The following is a 15,968-nucleotide window of genomic DNA, read 5'->3' as shown; positions in this document are numbered from 1 at the left end:
TATGTTTTTTACCGCATTTTGTAATTTTATGTTGCTTTACATTTTTGTCCTCAATTTGCTTCAATTTTTAATTTTCCCTTTATTTTTTTGTTTTTCCGTATGAAGCGGCCAGAAGGAGCAAAACTAAAGCACATTAGTTCAGCCCAAAATAATGCTTCAGAGGTTTTAATGAGCTGCAGTGAAAGAGACTGGCCTTTTTGTGCCGCTCGTTCTGTGTTTTAGATTTAATTCAGTCTCTGAGTTTACAGGAGATGTGTAATTGTTGTCTCACTTAATTGTCTCTTAAAGACTCTGAATTCAGATCAGTGTTTTCTGTTTTTGCTTCAACGTTATGGTCCAAACTGAAGCATTGAAACACTGCATCAGGAGCTCCAAGCACCTTCAGATGGCCTTTTAGTCCATGTTCTGCTTCACAGATTACATGTCCACCCTCCTGCTGCTGCCTATCTGCACAGCTCCATGCCTGCAGGAGCAGGAATCTGCTGAGGTTCAGCTCTGATCCAACACTTCACTTCGGCTTTTATTGTGCGACGCAGCTCCTCGTGTGAAATGTTGCTCTCCAGTTGTGTGTCGCTCTAGTTTAAGCGGCTGAAGGGTGAAGACGTGGAGAGATGGATGATGACATGCGCCATGTGGGGTAAAAATGGACACGTGGAAAACAGGAGCCCTGCAGATAAGGAACTTCCGGACCGCCATAAGAACCGCCATGTTTCTGTTACTCCTCCTCCTGAAGGAAAACCTCTTTATTTTTGCATTTTTGTGTTTTATTTGAAAAAAAGACCCAAACAGGCGATACATGTTGGAAAGAAAAACATACAATGTTAAAACATTATAATAAAAAAAAAACGTCTTTATTTAAACTGTAATACGTTCCCCCCCCCCTGGATTAAGTACAGAAAAAATCTTGAAAGAAGTCAGAAAAAGACCAAGTATAAAAAATGTATGGATCACATTAATCGTGTACATTTTGGAAGATGTTTGTTATCTTGTAGCTCAACTTAAAAAACAAAAAAATACACAAATTTATCAAGACAGAGTCAGTAGTAAAAAAATTTGGTTTCCTCGTTAGAAAAAATCCCCAAAAATAATTATTTACACCGTTTTGAGACGAATGAAAATTCCTATTTATGAAAAAAAGAAATGTAAATAAATCAAATGAATGTCCTCTAAGGTCCGTAAACTCCTGAATCACTGTCACCTTCATCATATTAAACAAGTAAAAGTTAAAATACTTCCAAACTGTTACTTACTTTAATTTCCATATAATCAAATAAAATCATAAATGACCGTCTGAATTCTGTTTTTATTGGAAGAATGTTGGAACGTTTGACTTATTTACTGATACTTCTAGAATTTACTTAATGGTTTCTCTGCAAAGTGTTTTTGTTTTATTTTTCAAATACATAAATTGAAATATCAATTTTAAGAGTTATTTTTTTTAGCGTTGAATCCCCCCCCCCCGTATCTTCCTGACTAGAGTAAAAATATGTTTTCGTCCAGTGAAAATTATTTTAAAACTACTGAAAACTACGATTCCCAGAGCCCCTCCCCCTCCCCTGTAGTGTCAATGAGAAGCCCCAAATGTGGTCTGAATTTCTGTTTTAAAGAGGTTTTGATTCAAAGGTGAGTTCATGTCACCTGACAGAAGGATTTTGAGGATATCCTTACTTCATGTACAGCTGAAAAAAAACTTCAAACATCTTTATGCTCTATCTAAAACCCACAGTAGCAGATCAAGTATCTGTTATTTTCTTTCAAGCAGGCCCCACCTGCTCTTATTGAGGCTTTTTAGTGCAGTGGTCCGTTTATAACTTGAATAACTTAAACTACAGAAAAAAATTGGCGGAAAAAATAAAGATTAGCAAGATCATGTTGAAGACCAACACTGATAAAAATGGTGCTTTTGGTGATTTTAACATGTTCTTTTTTGGGGGGAGGGGGGGCCACTCAGTCCAGTTCTCAGATACAGTCGATGGTGACTGTAAAAAATGGGTACAAACCGTATAACTAATAAACGAGCACCATGTCTGCGATGGGCTACATTTTTAATGTTTTCAGTTCAAGCAGATTGTTTTCATGCTATCAAATCATTCGTCTCTTGAGTTTGAGATTTCATAAACTGGTAGGGAAGAAAAAGATATTTTAAAACCTGAAAAGTTTTTGCATCAGACAGTTGAAACTTGAGTCGTTGAAACAGAAATGATTCTGTTAATATGGTGTTTTATTTTTCCTTTGGTCCCTGATAGATCCGTGTTTCCACCTGCTTGTGTTTCATTCCTCTGAGTTCTGTATTCTTGCTTTGTCTGGATGTTAAATCCCAACAACAGCAGCAGAAGCTTTTGCTTAGAGAGTGAAAAGGACTTCCAGTCTCCATTTTAATGCTTTTTGTTCTCCACCTGCTGATAAATATGAGACTAAAACCTCCTAGATAAAAAAAAAGCTTTTGATAAACCATAAGATCTCATATCCAAGCTTTCCCCCCACTTTTTTTTTTAAATTTTCTGTCTTGGTTTCATTCTTATCTGCAGAACAATGAACAATGTATTATTATTAACAGCTGAAATTCAACCCTTTATTCAAATTGAAACCGGAGTTCCTCAAGGAACAATTCTTGATCCCGTTCCTTTTAGTCTATATATTATTGAACTCCCAGAAGTCGGTCCTGAGGTTAGTTTACAGATCTACCAATTGGTTAAAACATGTCCTGCAGTTTGTGAAAAATAAACCGAGAACCTAAAAGAGACTCTCGCCTGACTTTCAACATAAAGAAAATCAAGGAAATCTTCTGCAGCGTAGAAAAAAACCCAACAATATAGTCGCTTGTTTTCATGAATCAAATGAGAAAGAAAAAAAATAATCAGGCATTTTTTATATCAGTTTTCAGATTGAACATGACTTTTTTTTTCATTTTAAGATAATAAAAAAGCTGTGATTTTTTAATGTTCGTGGGTTATTGTTTTTTATCTCTATCATGTTTTCTCTGCTGTTTTCTGCTCACACAACTACTTCTGAAAGACCTTCAAGAGCACAAACCAATCAAATTCCACCACTGTAATATTTACCTTCACACATTTCTGTTTACTTTGACTTTTGTAAAGCTGTTTTTGAAATGTCAAAATGAATTCTCATCTTCAGCAAACGTGAGCGAGCTGCAGCAGATCCACTGTGAAACGGCGACATGCATTTCTGCCGTCTCTTATTTTTGTTTATCACGTTAAAGGTTTGAGTTTAAAACTGTTTTCCATAAAGTTCTTTTTTCAGTTTGTTCGTCTTCTATCTGGACTACAGTATTTTATTAATTCAATCTTTTTCTGTGTCATATGAACCCATGCAGCGTTGGAGCAGCGGTGAGCTGCATACAAAGTGGCGCTCGGGAACCGTTTGGTGGTTTAAAACACCAATCCAACGCCTTAATGCTGAGTGTCAAGCAGGGAGGCACTGGGTCCCATTTTTTAGAGTCTTTGGTTTGACTCGGCCCAGATTTGCACTCAGGATCTTCCAGTCACAGGGCGGACACTCTACCACAAGACCACCGAGCTGTACCGATGACAAGCAGAGATTAAAATGAACGCTGGGTTTTTAAACGTTTCTCTAAAATGATTTTTACCAGCGGATAAGTCCTCCAGAGAAGTGACGGGAACAAATGAGACGCTGCAGTAAAACAAGCCATTTACAGGAAACGGGCCACAGAGGAAACCCCAGCCGGCTGTCTCACCTGGCTGCTTCGTGCTGCGCTGCAGCTCAGGTGTTCTAACTGGAAAATTACAAGTGACTTGTTTTGTATAAGTGGCTGTGATGAATTACACGTGTTAAGCCTTTGGGCTCGATGGGATTTGGAGCCTGTTAGCCTCTTCCTGCGAGGAGTTATTAAGGAAGACACTGAGCTTTGCATCTTTCCGTGTTACCAACATACGAGGAGGAGGAAATTAAACACCACCACTTGATGGGATTTCCAACTGATTTGAATCTTTCATTGTTCCCATATGAAACCCATTAAATCATTAAAGAACACACCCTCGGCGCATGTAATTACTAGCCAGTTTAGCTGCTAAATCAACACAGAACGAGCAGCGTGACGTTCGGCGGGATCATGCGGGGAAGTGGAAGTGTGCTGTGTCTTTTTTGAAAAGTTTTGAAAGTTAAAAACATAAAAGGACTTTGTCAGAAAAAAAAGATGATTTTGACAACCAAAAATAAGAGTTATAATGAGTATTTCTACTCAAAAAGATGAGTGAGCACAGGGAAAGACTTCAGTTTTTCGTCTTCGTCATGACTGCTCTTACGGACTGAACCGTGGAAAAACCTGTACATTTTTCTTCTACGGGCACGCTGGGGGTGCGAACACGTCGTAGCGAACACTTATACAACACATCAGGGGAAGTGAAGGTGTAGCAGGTGACACGCAGGTGTAACCGGCAGGTCTGCCTGTGACAGGTGCATGCCTGCTTGATTAGGGATTTGGTTCAACTGTGTCTGTCCCTACATGAGGAACAGGGAGTGAGTGGATGGACAGTGGCTGCCTGTATGGTGGTATGCATGGCTGAAGCGGCTCTTCTTGGAAAACTGTAGATCACGTTTTACTCATTTACATTCTTCTCTTTTAACTAGATGCTGGAAGCGGCTGGAGGTGTTGCAGATGTCATAAGCCACTGCGTGATCTTTACCCACCCTTTTCATACATTTTTAATCTTTTTTAAATTGAAGTTGCATTTGCTGAGTGGTTGACTCTGATTCTTCTCGTTGTATAGGTCGGGCGCCGGTGTGTGCGGTGTCGGTGAGGGGGGGGGGTCTTCCTCACTCCAGTTCCCTCACTGTATTTGTTTATTTCCCTCTTTTTAGTGTGTAGTGGAAGTTTTGTTGGCACGTTGGTCTCACTGTGTGTGTTTGTTTTCAGCATGGAGTGAGGTGAGGTGCGCTGTCTTTTACTGGCTTAGTCCACGGCCCCTCTCTTCCCCTCCCCTCCTGCACAGGCGGTCGACTCGGCCTCCTTGTTTTTTTTCTGCATTTCCTTTATTTTATCTGTGTATAGATAAATAAGTATAATTGCAACTACATAAATCTTAAATTGTTAATTAAATTAAAATTTTTACAAGCTTTTATTGTGTCAGCCATTTTTTTTGGGTGGCTCCACTCTGCACTGGCGGTACCTGGGTCACACAGGCACTTCCAGCTCAGACCAGGAAAACAAAGACATTCATGGATCTGTTTGTCTGCAGGTGGATGATCAGAATGGAGCAGAGCAGGAAGTTTATTGCTTGCTGCAGTTGGCTTTTTCTTCTGCTCCTAATTCACACTGATTTTAAACGTCATTTTCTTTGTATTGTCATAAAAATGCCACAAGAACACTGAAAAACACAATTTTCATTGGAGAGGGTCTTCAAGATGTGGTCGCTCCTCTCCGTGACCCTCTATGGGCCCAGACAACCCAAAAACCCGCACGGGTCAACACCCTGCACAGGTGAATGTGACTGATGTGTTTTTGAGCTCCTGACCTCTTCACGCTCCCTCAGGTTGAGCTTCTTTTCAGTTACTTTTAATTTGCCTCGTTGCTCCTGCGCTCCACATCCTCAGGCCTCCCGGGCCCCTCCTGCACTCTGCTTCTCTCTGCCTTTGACCACCGGCTTCCAACCCCCCCGCCCATCATGTCTCCCACCCTGCTGGCATCTAACACCCCTCACACCAGACTCCATCTCCTTTCATCATCACCTCCCTCGTTCGGTTCGTGCTTCACGCTGGGTTCTGCTCTTGGGTCACTGCAGCCATTGATGGAAACAGAATCTGATATTCCTGGTTGGAGCCGTTGGCTTCAATATGAAGATGGCCACGTTAGCGGAACGACAGCTTGGCCTCTCTGTTTCTCTGCTCCTCCCTCCAGAAGCTTGAAAACTATTTTTGGTGGTTGGGAATGTTCTCGCTCTCGTGTCACCAGAATTTTGAAAGTGTTTGCAGATGTTTCTGAGTTTCTTTTGTTAGTTAAAGGAGCCTGAAACCTGAGTCATCTGTCAGAGATCAACATTAGAACGTCTCCTTTTTCCTTTTCTGCTGTTTGAACTAACACACTCACAAAAACACACACATTATGTAATGGGGCAGGAAAATCTGCTCATCCTAACGAAGCAAAAAAAACCCAACAACTTTTGGGCTTCTGCATGCAGGACATTTTTAAATAAACTTTAGGCTGGAGTCGGGACAGTCTAAGTTCTAACGACACTACGTCTCCCAGCAACCCCACGCAGCACTTCCTGGATGCCGCACACCTGAGTTAAGCTCGGTGCGAAGTTTTGTTTGTGCCACTCTGCCAGCATTATAAAATATTCTATTTGGACCTGATCTTCTGTCTCCTGACCCCGACTCTGGCCTGGATCCTGACTGCCTCGTTACTTCTCTGATGATCTCATGCCTGTTATCGACTCCTGCCTGCCTCACCATGATTTAGCTCTGTGGACTTCTAGCCGAGCTAATGAACCTGCTGGATTTGGATCCAGCCGTCTGCCCGTCCTGTGACAGTTATCTGCTTCATTGGTTAAAGAAGTTGAACTCGGAAATGCCCCTTTTGAATATATCTTTTGGTGGAACTGAAAGACCCACTTTGACCGTGTTTTTAACATTATTTTGTGGCACTTTTGTGATGATGGAAGGCCAAGAAAATTAAGCTTAAAATTGCATCTTTTTATAATTATTTAAATCGTGAATCAGACGAGCTGAAAGCTCCCTGTACTGAGCTGTCATCTACGGGGATGGGAAGTGGGGGCGGAGTAGCACCATTTTAGCAGTACTGCCAACAACTCAGAGGTAAATTTCTAATGAACTCCTACCGCTCTGCAGAAACTATGTCCTAGAAAACGACACAGGTTTTTAAAACTTTGGTCAAAAATGGCATATTTAAAAGAACACTGGGAACACTGAAATAGATCAACAGATGTTTAGAGTGAAACTTGTCCATTGTAGGGCCACACAGAGAAACACAAACACACATAAAATCGCAATTTAGAGTCAGTAATTAACCTAAAATGCACGTTAAATGACTGTGGGTTGAACTTGTTTTATAATCTGCTTCTGTTGTGTTGTTTCTATGGATATGTATCGGCAGGGATGTTGTCTCGTTGCTGCAGATACTAACCGACCTGTTTGTCTCACAGATGTTCCAGTGTTTCTGCGTTTGTCTCTGAACCTACGTGGCACCCTTATTACCTGAAATTTTAGACTCACTATATGAAAAAAAAAGCTCAATGGTTTTACATCTGCAAACCAGTCATTCCATCCTAAACGCACACACATATATTTGTAGATGGACACACACATACACACACATAATATTTGTCAATTTGGCTTTATATTTCCGATTTAAAGTTATTTTTTGCTATATTAATAACATAAAATAGCAAATTCTTGAATAAAAGATTCAAAAGATACGTTTAGTAATGCCGCTTCTTAAGAAATAGAATCCGTTTTCTGCATTTTAGCGCATTAACACTTTCCTCCCGGCTTTTATTTTGAAAGTCACCGTCGGCCGCAGCTGGGCTCATTAAGGTGAATCTGTTTGGTTCCGTTCCGACTTCTACACCTGGACTGGTTCCGTGACCCACGCCGAACGCGCCAGCTTCGTCACTGGCAGAGCCGCCACCCCCACCCCTCAGGCAGCCGCAGTTCGCCCCGTTAACTGACCCCCCCGTCCGGAAACCGTGGAGTTCGGTGGACTTGGCTCCGGTTCACGCTCCTGTCTATGCGGGATGTTCGGCTCCTGTAATCCTGTTTAACACCCCTAAAGTGAGAGCAGCAAAGTGGCGCGTGCTTCCCGGAGGCTCCGGTTCTGGCGGAATGATTCCCGGTTGACTGACTGTCGCAGCGCGCAGCGGCGGCGGCGGCGGGCGAACCGCTGGAAGCCCGGGAGGAGCGGCTCTTTACAGCCGGTCTGACGGATCCCTCAGCCGTCACTTTGACCCTCCTCAGCTCGGAAGTGTCCAGCTAGTCCCACCAACCGGCGGCGGGCGGTCAGCGGCGGCGGAGCGGCGCGGAAGATGCTCTTTTGGGCTCCACCATCGAGATTTGCGCGAGGAATTTCCTCCCTCTGCTTCTAAAATACAGACTCAAACCCCAACAGACCCCCCCCCCGTCTGTGTTTGTTATTGATTTCCACAAACTGTTTTTTGGTGCAAAACATTCCCGCATTTGAGCCGGCGCGCGCCTGAATCCTCCTCTGATCTCCGCTGGATTTCCAGTTCGGGCATTTCTCCGTTTTTGCGCACGGACTTGGAGGCGCTGCGGCTCCGCTTTTAAGTTGCTCTGGCCGAACCGGGAGCGACGGAGGAACTTTTTTGGACCTTTTCTCGGAGGAAACGACATCGTTCCATCGTTCCGTCCTCGCGCAGATTAACATCTGCATCAAACTTTAACGGGCGCGAGGCGCCGCGCCGCGCGGAGGGTTTGGAAAACTGCTGGAACAGCTGGGATTAACGTCCACGCGCTGGGATTCTACCATGACAGGTGCACGGGATTTCGGATGGACCCCCTTCCTGTGTGTGGCGGCGCTTTCATGTGGTAAGACCCCCCCACCCATTTATCTCTTAATCCTCTCTGCTTTCACAAGTGTCTTGCGCAGAGAGCGTGATTGTGCTGATGTTCCCCACGCACCCGCATGCGGCGGCATCTGCGGTTGGTCATGTGCGTGACAGCTCATGTTCAGCCCCCCCCCCCCCCCCCCACACACACACACGAAATGTTTTCACCAGAGTCCACTTAAGACCATCAAATTAGTTGATATCAATCGGCCGCAGCGGGAGTATTGGTCTGCACGCTGTCCACGCGCGCACAAACACGCGCTCGCAGCCCATTCAACAACTGTCGAGCATCTCCTCTCGATTTCCCGGCTCGCGCGCGCGCGCAGTGCGCTTTTAAGCAGGAGAGCTCTTGAGCAACAGATAAGCAACGGATGGATCTCTGTCCCAGTGATCCGGACTCGAACACTAATCCTGTCCTCTTTGGAGTCTGTTCCTGCGGCCGCTCGGACAGGAGCCAGTCAGTGAGGAGGGCATTTTCAGGAGCATCCAAAAGATCTGAACAGAACTTTCCTGCTCAGCTACAGCTCCTCACGTGTTTGTGTGGATGACGGAGAACCTCTAGAGGTCCCGTTCAGTCCAGCACAGAAACGTGGGTCCGGTAAAGGTCAGAGGTCAACTCTGACTTTTACTCAGGGAGACATAAAAGCCTTTGCCACTCTTTCATGTTCCTGAGAAGAAGCTGCGTTTCTCTAAACGCGGCTCGCCGTTTGAACTGAGATTTTCAAGCGTCCGTCAGATCAGAGGACGTCTAAAAACCACCGAATGGGATCAGACACCTGACGCCTTCATCTGAGCTGCATCCCTGCTCTCCGTCCTTTTTAGAATGAAGATCAGGCTTCCTCTTCCAGTGGGATTATGTAATCTTCCATTTCCTCTCCAAACCCACCGATTCAAGCAGCTAAATTGAGCTGCTGTCATCAAAATCAATGTGCATGTATAAAGCAGAACATTAACCTCCAGCTGCTTAAGATGATTGATCGCAGCTGATTATCCTGCATTTGTCTTGATGTTTAGTTTCTGAAATGTCGGAATCCCTGAGTTGGTTGCTCTAATTTCCACCAAAGAGCTTTTGTGGTCCATCACAGACGGACGGATGTGATGAAATGCGCCGCAGAGGCTGCGTCCTGACGAGACGCAGCGTTCATTGGTCCTGGTTCTGCCGGCTGTGACACGGCACGAGGCGTGGCAGAGGTGCCGCCGCATGTGCAGGCGTAACCAGGCCTGGGGAGGGGGACGGTGGGGGTGATGCTCAGTCACAGTTTGTATGCAGCTGGCAGCCCTCCCAGCTTCAGCCTCTCAGTGAGGGGGAGCAGACAAAGCGGCAGTGTGGCACACCAGCTCTCCGCTGCTGAAGCTTAATTGATTTACATCTCGCAGATTGAAGCGTTTCCATTTTTCGGCGTGGAAACGCGGCCGCACAGGAAGCAGAAACCCCGTCCTTCTGACCACAAATGAGCCGACAAAGCCGTTCAGTGGTCCCTCCTCCACCGCGGCTGCATGTGGAATCGCTGCCGGAGTGCTTGTCACTCTCCTCTCGTGTTTGCATACATGAAGCATATTGTTTATATATTTAGCTTGCATTTCTCAGTAGTCGCTTTTAAATGGAGAGGTAGTTTTTACATTTTTTTTTTTCTGCTGGCATCAGGAACCGATTAAAAAACCCATGCAGAACATGGCGCTCTGCCGCAAGTTGATTTTCTTCTTTATTTGCTTTCAGTGACAGATGGGCTCAAAGCTGAAGCCAACGTGTCATCCTGGAGCGAAAGTGAAAAAGTGTCTTTAACTGGCGGCCTTGTTCTGTAATTAAAGTCACATTCTCCAGGTGGGCCCGTCATTCAGTCGCAATTGAACTTCTTTATTTTATTGGAGGGACAAGCAGATTCTTTTAAGTTGAAAAGGAGCCCACAAAATCCCTTTCAAGCCCCCGCCTGATGCTCCGAGCCGCTCTCTGCGGTGGCTGTTGTGGAGTGAATCCTAAAGGATGTTGCCGTTTTTTTATCGGTGCTGAAAGGAAGCTTTTGTGAAGCTCAGGCCGCCTATGATCTAGCGTGATGCTGGCTGAAAGACTTCCACGCTGGCCTCTGGGCCTTTTCTCTGGGATTGCACGAGCCGGCACTTCCTTCCAGACCATTGCTGCTTTTCTGTGCAGACGTTACAGTAAATCCTGAAAGGATGGAGAGTTTTTGTGCTGAATGTGCCATCAACCCCCTCCCCCCCAGAGTTCATCTTAAAGTAATGTACGGTGTCTACATGACAGTTGAGAAATATTTTTGCAAAAACTAAACACCTGTTTTCTTCCTTTTAAACCTGAAGTTCACATTTTGTAGCTTCTAATCCTCAGTAGGTGTTTGAGGACATCAGCTGCTCCATCTGGATCCACAGTTTTAATACAAATATAGTAAATACAGACGTTAATGTGAGTCAAACATAACCACAAATCATTAAAAAACCCTTTTATTTAAAAAAGGAATGAAGTAACTAAGACTTTTATTTAATCCGACAGACCTCCAAGCTTCATAACCTGCTTTAACCCTTTCGGGGTCCCCTGGTTGCTGGAGCCTATCACAGCAAATGTTAGGTGAGGGTGAGTTTTACCCAGAGGAGATTACATAAAGACATATTAAACATTAAATTCACAATTTTTACAATAATTTCAACAAAAAACACGACAATTACAAGCCACTGTTGTTATTACTAAAATGTTAATGTGATGACATTTATGTTAGGAATTGGTTTATTTCACATAGTTGAAACAACAAACAAAACAAAAAAGTACAGAAATATATTAAATCCAAACAAGATGTTTAGACATAGAATAAAAAATCTAGAAGATAAACAAATACAAAGATTTGCACGTACACTTCTATCCATCTATACAACCACATAGACTCGTAATGACTTTTGTATGGAAGCCTTTGTGTAGCATAACTAAAAATAAAAGTCAATGCCAGAAATTCTTTTTCATTTTGACAAAGTAACTGCATTTGTTGACTCAAAATTAAAATGAAAAATCAATCCTTCAAAATGCTTTTTCCTTTTCTACTTAAAAACCGTGCATTCTGTTACATAATTAAAGCGAAAATGCAAAGAAGGGATTGCATTTTAGTTTTTACATCCACCCTGCGAACAGTGTCGCATAACTCAATCCCACTCAGCATTTCCAGAGGGGAGGCGGGGCGATGACGTCGGTGCCATCTCCGTGTGTCCGGCTGCTAACAGACACAGGCTAAGAGCAGTGCGGCCAGGCTTGTAGCTTTGTGTTAGCGGCAGAGGAGAGGGCCTTGTGACGGTTGTGCACTCCTAATGATTGTACACAGCTTCTCAGGACTACGTAGCAGCATTTCTGCCTTCTGCAGTCCTCCTTCGGACGCAGCGAAGCTTCCCCCAGCCTAGCCTCCTAGCTTTGTCTTTGGACCGACAGCCGCCTCGGTCTAGCGCGGCCGCGCGATCCGAAACTCCGGATCGCCCAAGGCGGAAGTGCTGCTACGCAGAGCTGAGAAACTGTAAACCATCATATGGATTTGTGTTTCCAGTGGTGTCCTGACAAATTAAAGGCTGATGTAATTCCCACTTATTTACATTCAAGATGCTCATTGTGGCATTTTGGAGTTTGGAGTTCCTCCACGGCTAATGTTTTTAGCAGGTCCTTCTTCCGGGTCCTTGCAGTTAAGAAAAAAGCACTGACCGCACGGATTTAAACAATTATGAGCGGGAGTGGATGAGACCCTTTAATAATAATCATGACAGTAATAAAGAAAATTTAGAAGTTAGTTTCCTGCGGCTTCACGCTGATTTTGCTGTTCGAGGACAGCTGGAGCCCCATCAACAGCGCTAGCAGATTTGGCCGTGCTAAACGTTTGCTGGTTGGACCAACACGAACTGACGTCAGCGCCCCGCCTCCCCCCTGGAAATGCTGAGTGGGATTGTGTTATGCGACACTTTTCACAGGGTGGATGTGAAAACGAAAATGCAATTAGAGACCACCACTAGAGGGCGCTGTAGGTGTGTGTATCGGTATTTAGTACCGATACACACACCTACAGCAACTAGTACTAACAGCAACGCGCCGCTCTGCAGGGGCGGAGCTACAGGGGGCAGAGGCAGCAAAAAGCTTTGAGTAAATATTATATCAAATATTATATTATATATCATTCTATACAAATATTGAAACAAATCATCAATACAAGCTCTTGTAAGCAATGAGAATAGCACCTCAGCTAAAAGAACTGCTGTCTTAACAATAACAATTTTATAAAAATAAAACTAGTGATACTGTTTGGACCTTTTATTTGTAGGCACCTTCCACCCATTTGCCACCCTACCAAAGACTTCTGCCCCCTCCCCATATAAAATGTTCTAGCTCCGCCCCTGCCGCTCTTGTTCCAAAGTGAGGATGAAGAGTTTAACGAATGTTGTGATTCTTAGTGACATAAAGACTTTAGTTGACTTGTCGGCACATTCTTTATGCTCGTGCTTAACTGAATAATTGTTCATAGGTTACGCTAATATATTAGACTCCTCCCATGTTTCATGAAGCTGCATAAGCATCATCGTGTTACGGTAGTGAAGCGTGCAGACGTTCCCTTCGTTATTAGGACTTGCCGTTCAAGATTAAATGTTCTTGTTCCCGTATTTTGTGCAATAAATTTCTATCAAAAGTGCGACTAACATAGGATTTTCAAAAAAAATATATATTGTGCATTTTTGGGTTTTTGTGACTTGTACTTCGGAGCAACTTATAGTCCAAAAGATGCAGTACTTTTAATTATAAATAGACATATTAACCCTTATTATGACATTGTATGACACAATGAACCATTAAGAATAAAAATGGTCAAATAGTTTGAGTAATTTCTTGAGATTGGGCAGAAGCAAATTCATGTACTGTAATCCCCCCGACTTTGTTTAAATGGTTACCATTATCTGTTTTTTATTTATTTGTTTTGAGTTATTTATACTTTACAAGTCCAAATGAAGATTATTTAGTAAATCTAGTCATTTAGAAGAAACCTGTTAGAAACATACAGGTTTTTTTTTACTATTCTTCTTGCTAAATCCTCGTCTGACAGATTGACAGACGAGGATCAAACGCCTCCTTTGATTAAAAAAAAAACCTTAAGTTACTGAGAAAGTTGCCTTAAAATTACTGATTGTCATTTGTGAAGATGTTAAGACCTTTACAATTTTATGTCTCACAAAACGGTTACAAATACAAAGAAATACAAAACGTAAACAATGAAAGGGGAGCAGAAGTAACCCGAATTAGCAATTTAGCAAAATAAATAAATAGTTTGAAATGAAGGAAATCCACAAAACGGCTCTTTTCCGTCAGGAGAAAGAAGCCAGAAACTCTAGTTATGTCATTTTAAGACACTTCAAACATCTCCAGGATTAAGAGAGAAACCTTTATGATGGTGAAGAACTTTAGTTGTGCCTGTATGTTTGCAGGACAAGCTTCAGAGGTCATGGGTGAATCTCTGTTCTTCCTGGATCTGCTGCTTTGCACGGTTCTGACAGTAGAAAGCAACTGAACACACTTTTCAAAACAGACTCTGCCTCGGCTGTCTTATTTTCTGAAGATCAGCCTCGATTGAAGGACGAGTCCATATCCCTGCACCATCTCCTTTTCAGACGAGAGAGGTCCAGTTGGAGTGGAAATTCATTTTCCGGATAAGAATCAGAACCCGGAGCTCCGGTCTGAAAGAGTCAACTCCATCAGAGCTCAAAAATACCTATTTGTGCACAAATAAAATCCAACAGGAATCTCCATGGCAGCCTAACCCAATTTTCTAAGATAAAAAATTAATTTTTATTTGGTGTTCTGTTTTGTGTACAGCCTCGTTGCACTTGTCTCACAGCTGGATGCTCTCCGTTTTTGTTTCTCTGAAAAGACTTTCTTCTCCGCCTTGCAGGAACTATTGGGAGAAATGTCACGCTTCCTGGTTGAAACAAACCTCTCACACTAATCACTTTATACCCTGAAAAAGGCTTCATCGTTTTGTTTCTGTCCTCTGCTTCTGCCTTCTTCATCAGAGCGGTTGACTTAGCGGCGCACCAGCCGCACTTCTTTCACGCTTGGTTTGTATTTAAACAGTTTTCTAAGCTGAAATGCATCCCATCTGCTTCATTTGCACCAAACATTGTGTGAGACGTCTTTGTTTTGTCGCTCTATTCTTCCTGGAAGTACTTGAAAGTAATCTGTCAAAAATAATCCACCACCTGCTTGGCTTTCATCGCCGTGAGTGTTGTGTTGCGGTACGGAATAATTAAACCGCACGTTTTATTATTATTTTTTCTCTCTGATGTGGCGGGTTATCACCGCAGGGTGTTGCCTAGGACCGGGAGCACAGAGCTTTGTCGAGGGTTTTAGTCAACCGTCCTCACGGGTGAACAGTGGCTCAACCTGTACGAGGTCGGAGACCGCTTGGTGAACCCACAGAGAGAAAACGTTCATGCACATTTCTTCTACAGGCATTCTGCGGGTCATAGTGAACATTTAAGGAACATGTAAGGGGGAAGTAGGTGACACGCAGGTGTGTTGTACGGATTTTTCCTCTCTTCAACCTCCCAAAAATCCTCTTGACTTTTATTTTAAAATTTGAAATGATTTATTTAAAGCAATCAAACAAGAATAATACACAAAAACAATACAATCAGCAGTTCTCCATTCATACAAAGACGTATCAAACTGAGGATAATTAGACATTTAATCAAAGAAAGTGAGTGGAAGGAAGTGAATTGATATAATCCCACCCTGTTCAAAGTATCAATAAATCTCATGACAAAGATGAATTACTTAATTATTATGTAAAAATAAACATAACTGTATTGTAGAAATCCTCATAGCAAATGCAGATCAGTTATCTAAAATATACGGAGATTATTTTTTTAAATAGAACAATCATGAATGTAATATAATATAATTGACTGTGCAAGGACCGCGTTGTTGATGTTCACGCGATACGTGTGCGCTCCTCACCACAGCCTGACTGTTAGAAATTAGGAAATTACACAGAGTGTAGATTGTGTGGACATCTTACGGGCACTGCCTGTGCACAAACGCTGCATGCACGGGGCGTGCATGCTCAGTAAGGAGCCAGAATTTGCACCTTTCTAACGACTAGAGTGTGGCGTAAGGTCACCGTACGACGGCGTCACCGTACGACGGCGTCACCGTACGACGGCGTCACCGTACGACGGCGTCACCGTACGACGGCGTCACCGTACGACGGCGTCACCGTACGACGGCGTCACCCGTACGCCATAAGTCCATAAGTGTTTGCAAAGCTACCTTCACACCAGCCTCTGTAACCCCGTATTTAAGCGACCACTTCCAATAAAAAGTCTGTAAATGCGTATATATATATGCGTTTTCGGGCTCTACGTACAAAAGGTGCTACCATTAAACGC

At 43.2% G+C, this 15,968-nt stretch overlaps 1 protein-coding gene across 1 annotated transcript in view; it reads left to right on the top strand.

The window, feature by feature from the left end:
- Positions 1–7,516: 7,516 nt before the first annotated feature.
- tmem132e (transmembrane protein 132E) overlaps positions 7,517–15,968 on the top strand; it is a 477,315-nt gene continuing 468,863 nt past the window's right edge. Inside the window, exon 1 of the mRNA XM_023962717.1 lies at positions 7,517–8,538. Coding sequence (XP_023818485.1) covers positions 8,478–8,538 — 61 coding nt within the window. The 5' untranslated portion in view covers positions 7,517–8,477. The remainder of the gene's footprint in view (positions 8,539–15,968) is intronic.

This window comes from Oryzias latipes, chromosome 14, assembly GCF_002234675.1.
Source record: "Oryzias latipes chromosome 14, ASM223467v1".
In the NCBI taxonomy this organism is placed as follows: domain Eukaryota; kingdom Metazoa; phylum Chordata; class Actinopteri; order Beloniformes; family Adrianichthyidae; genus Oryzias; species Oryzias latipes.
This window is presented reverse-complemented; position numbering and strand designations above follow the sequence as displayed.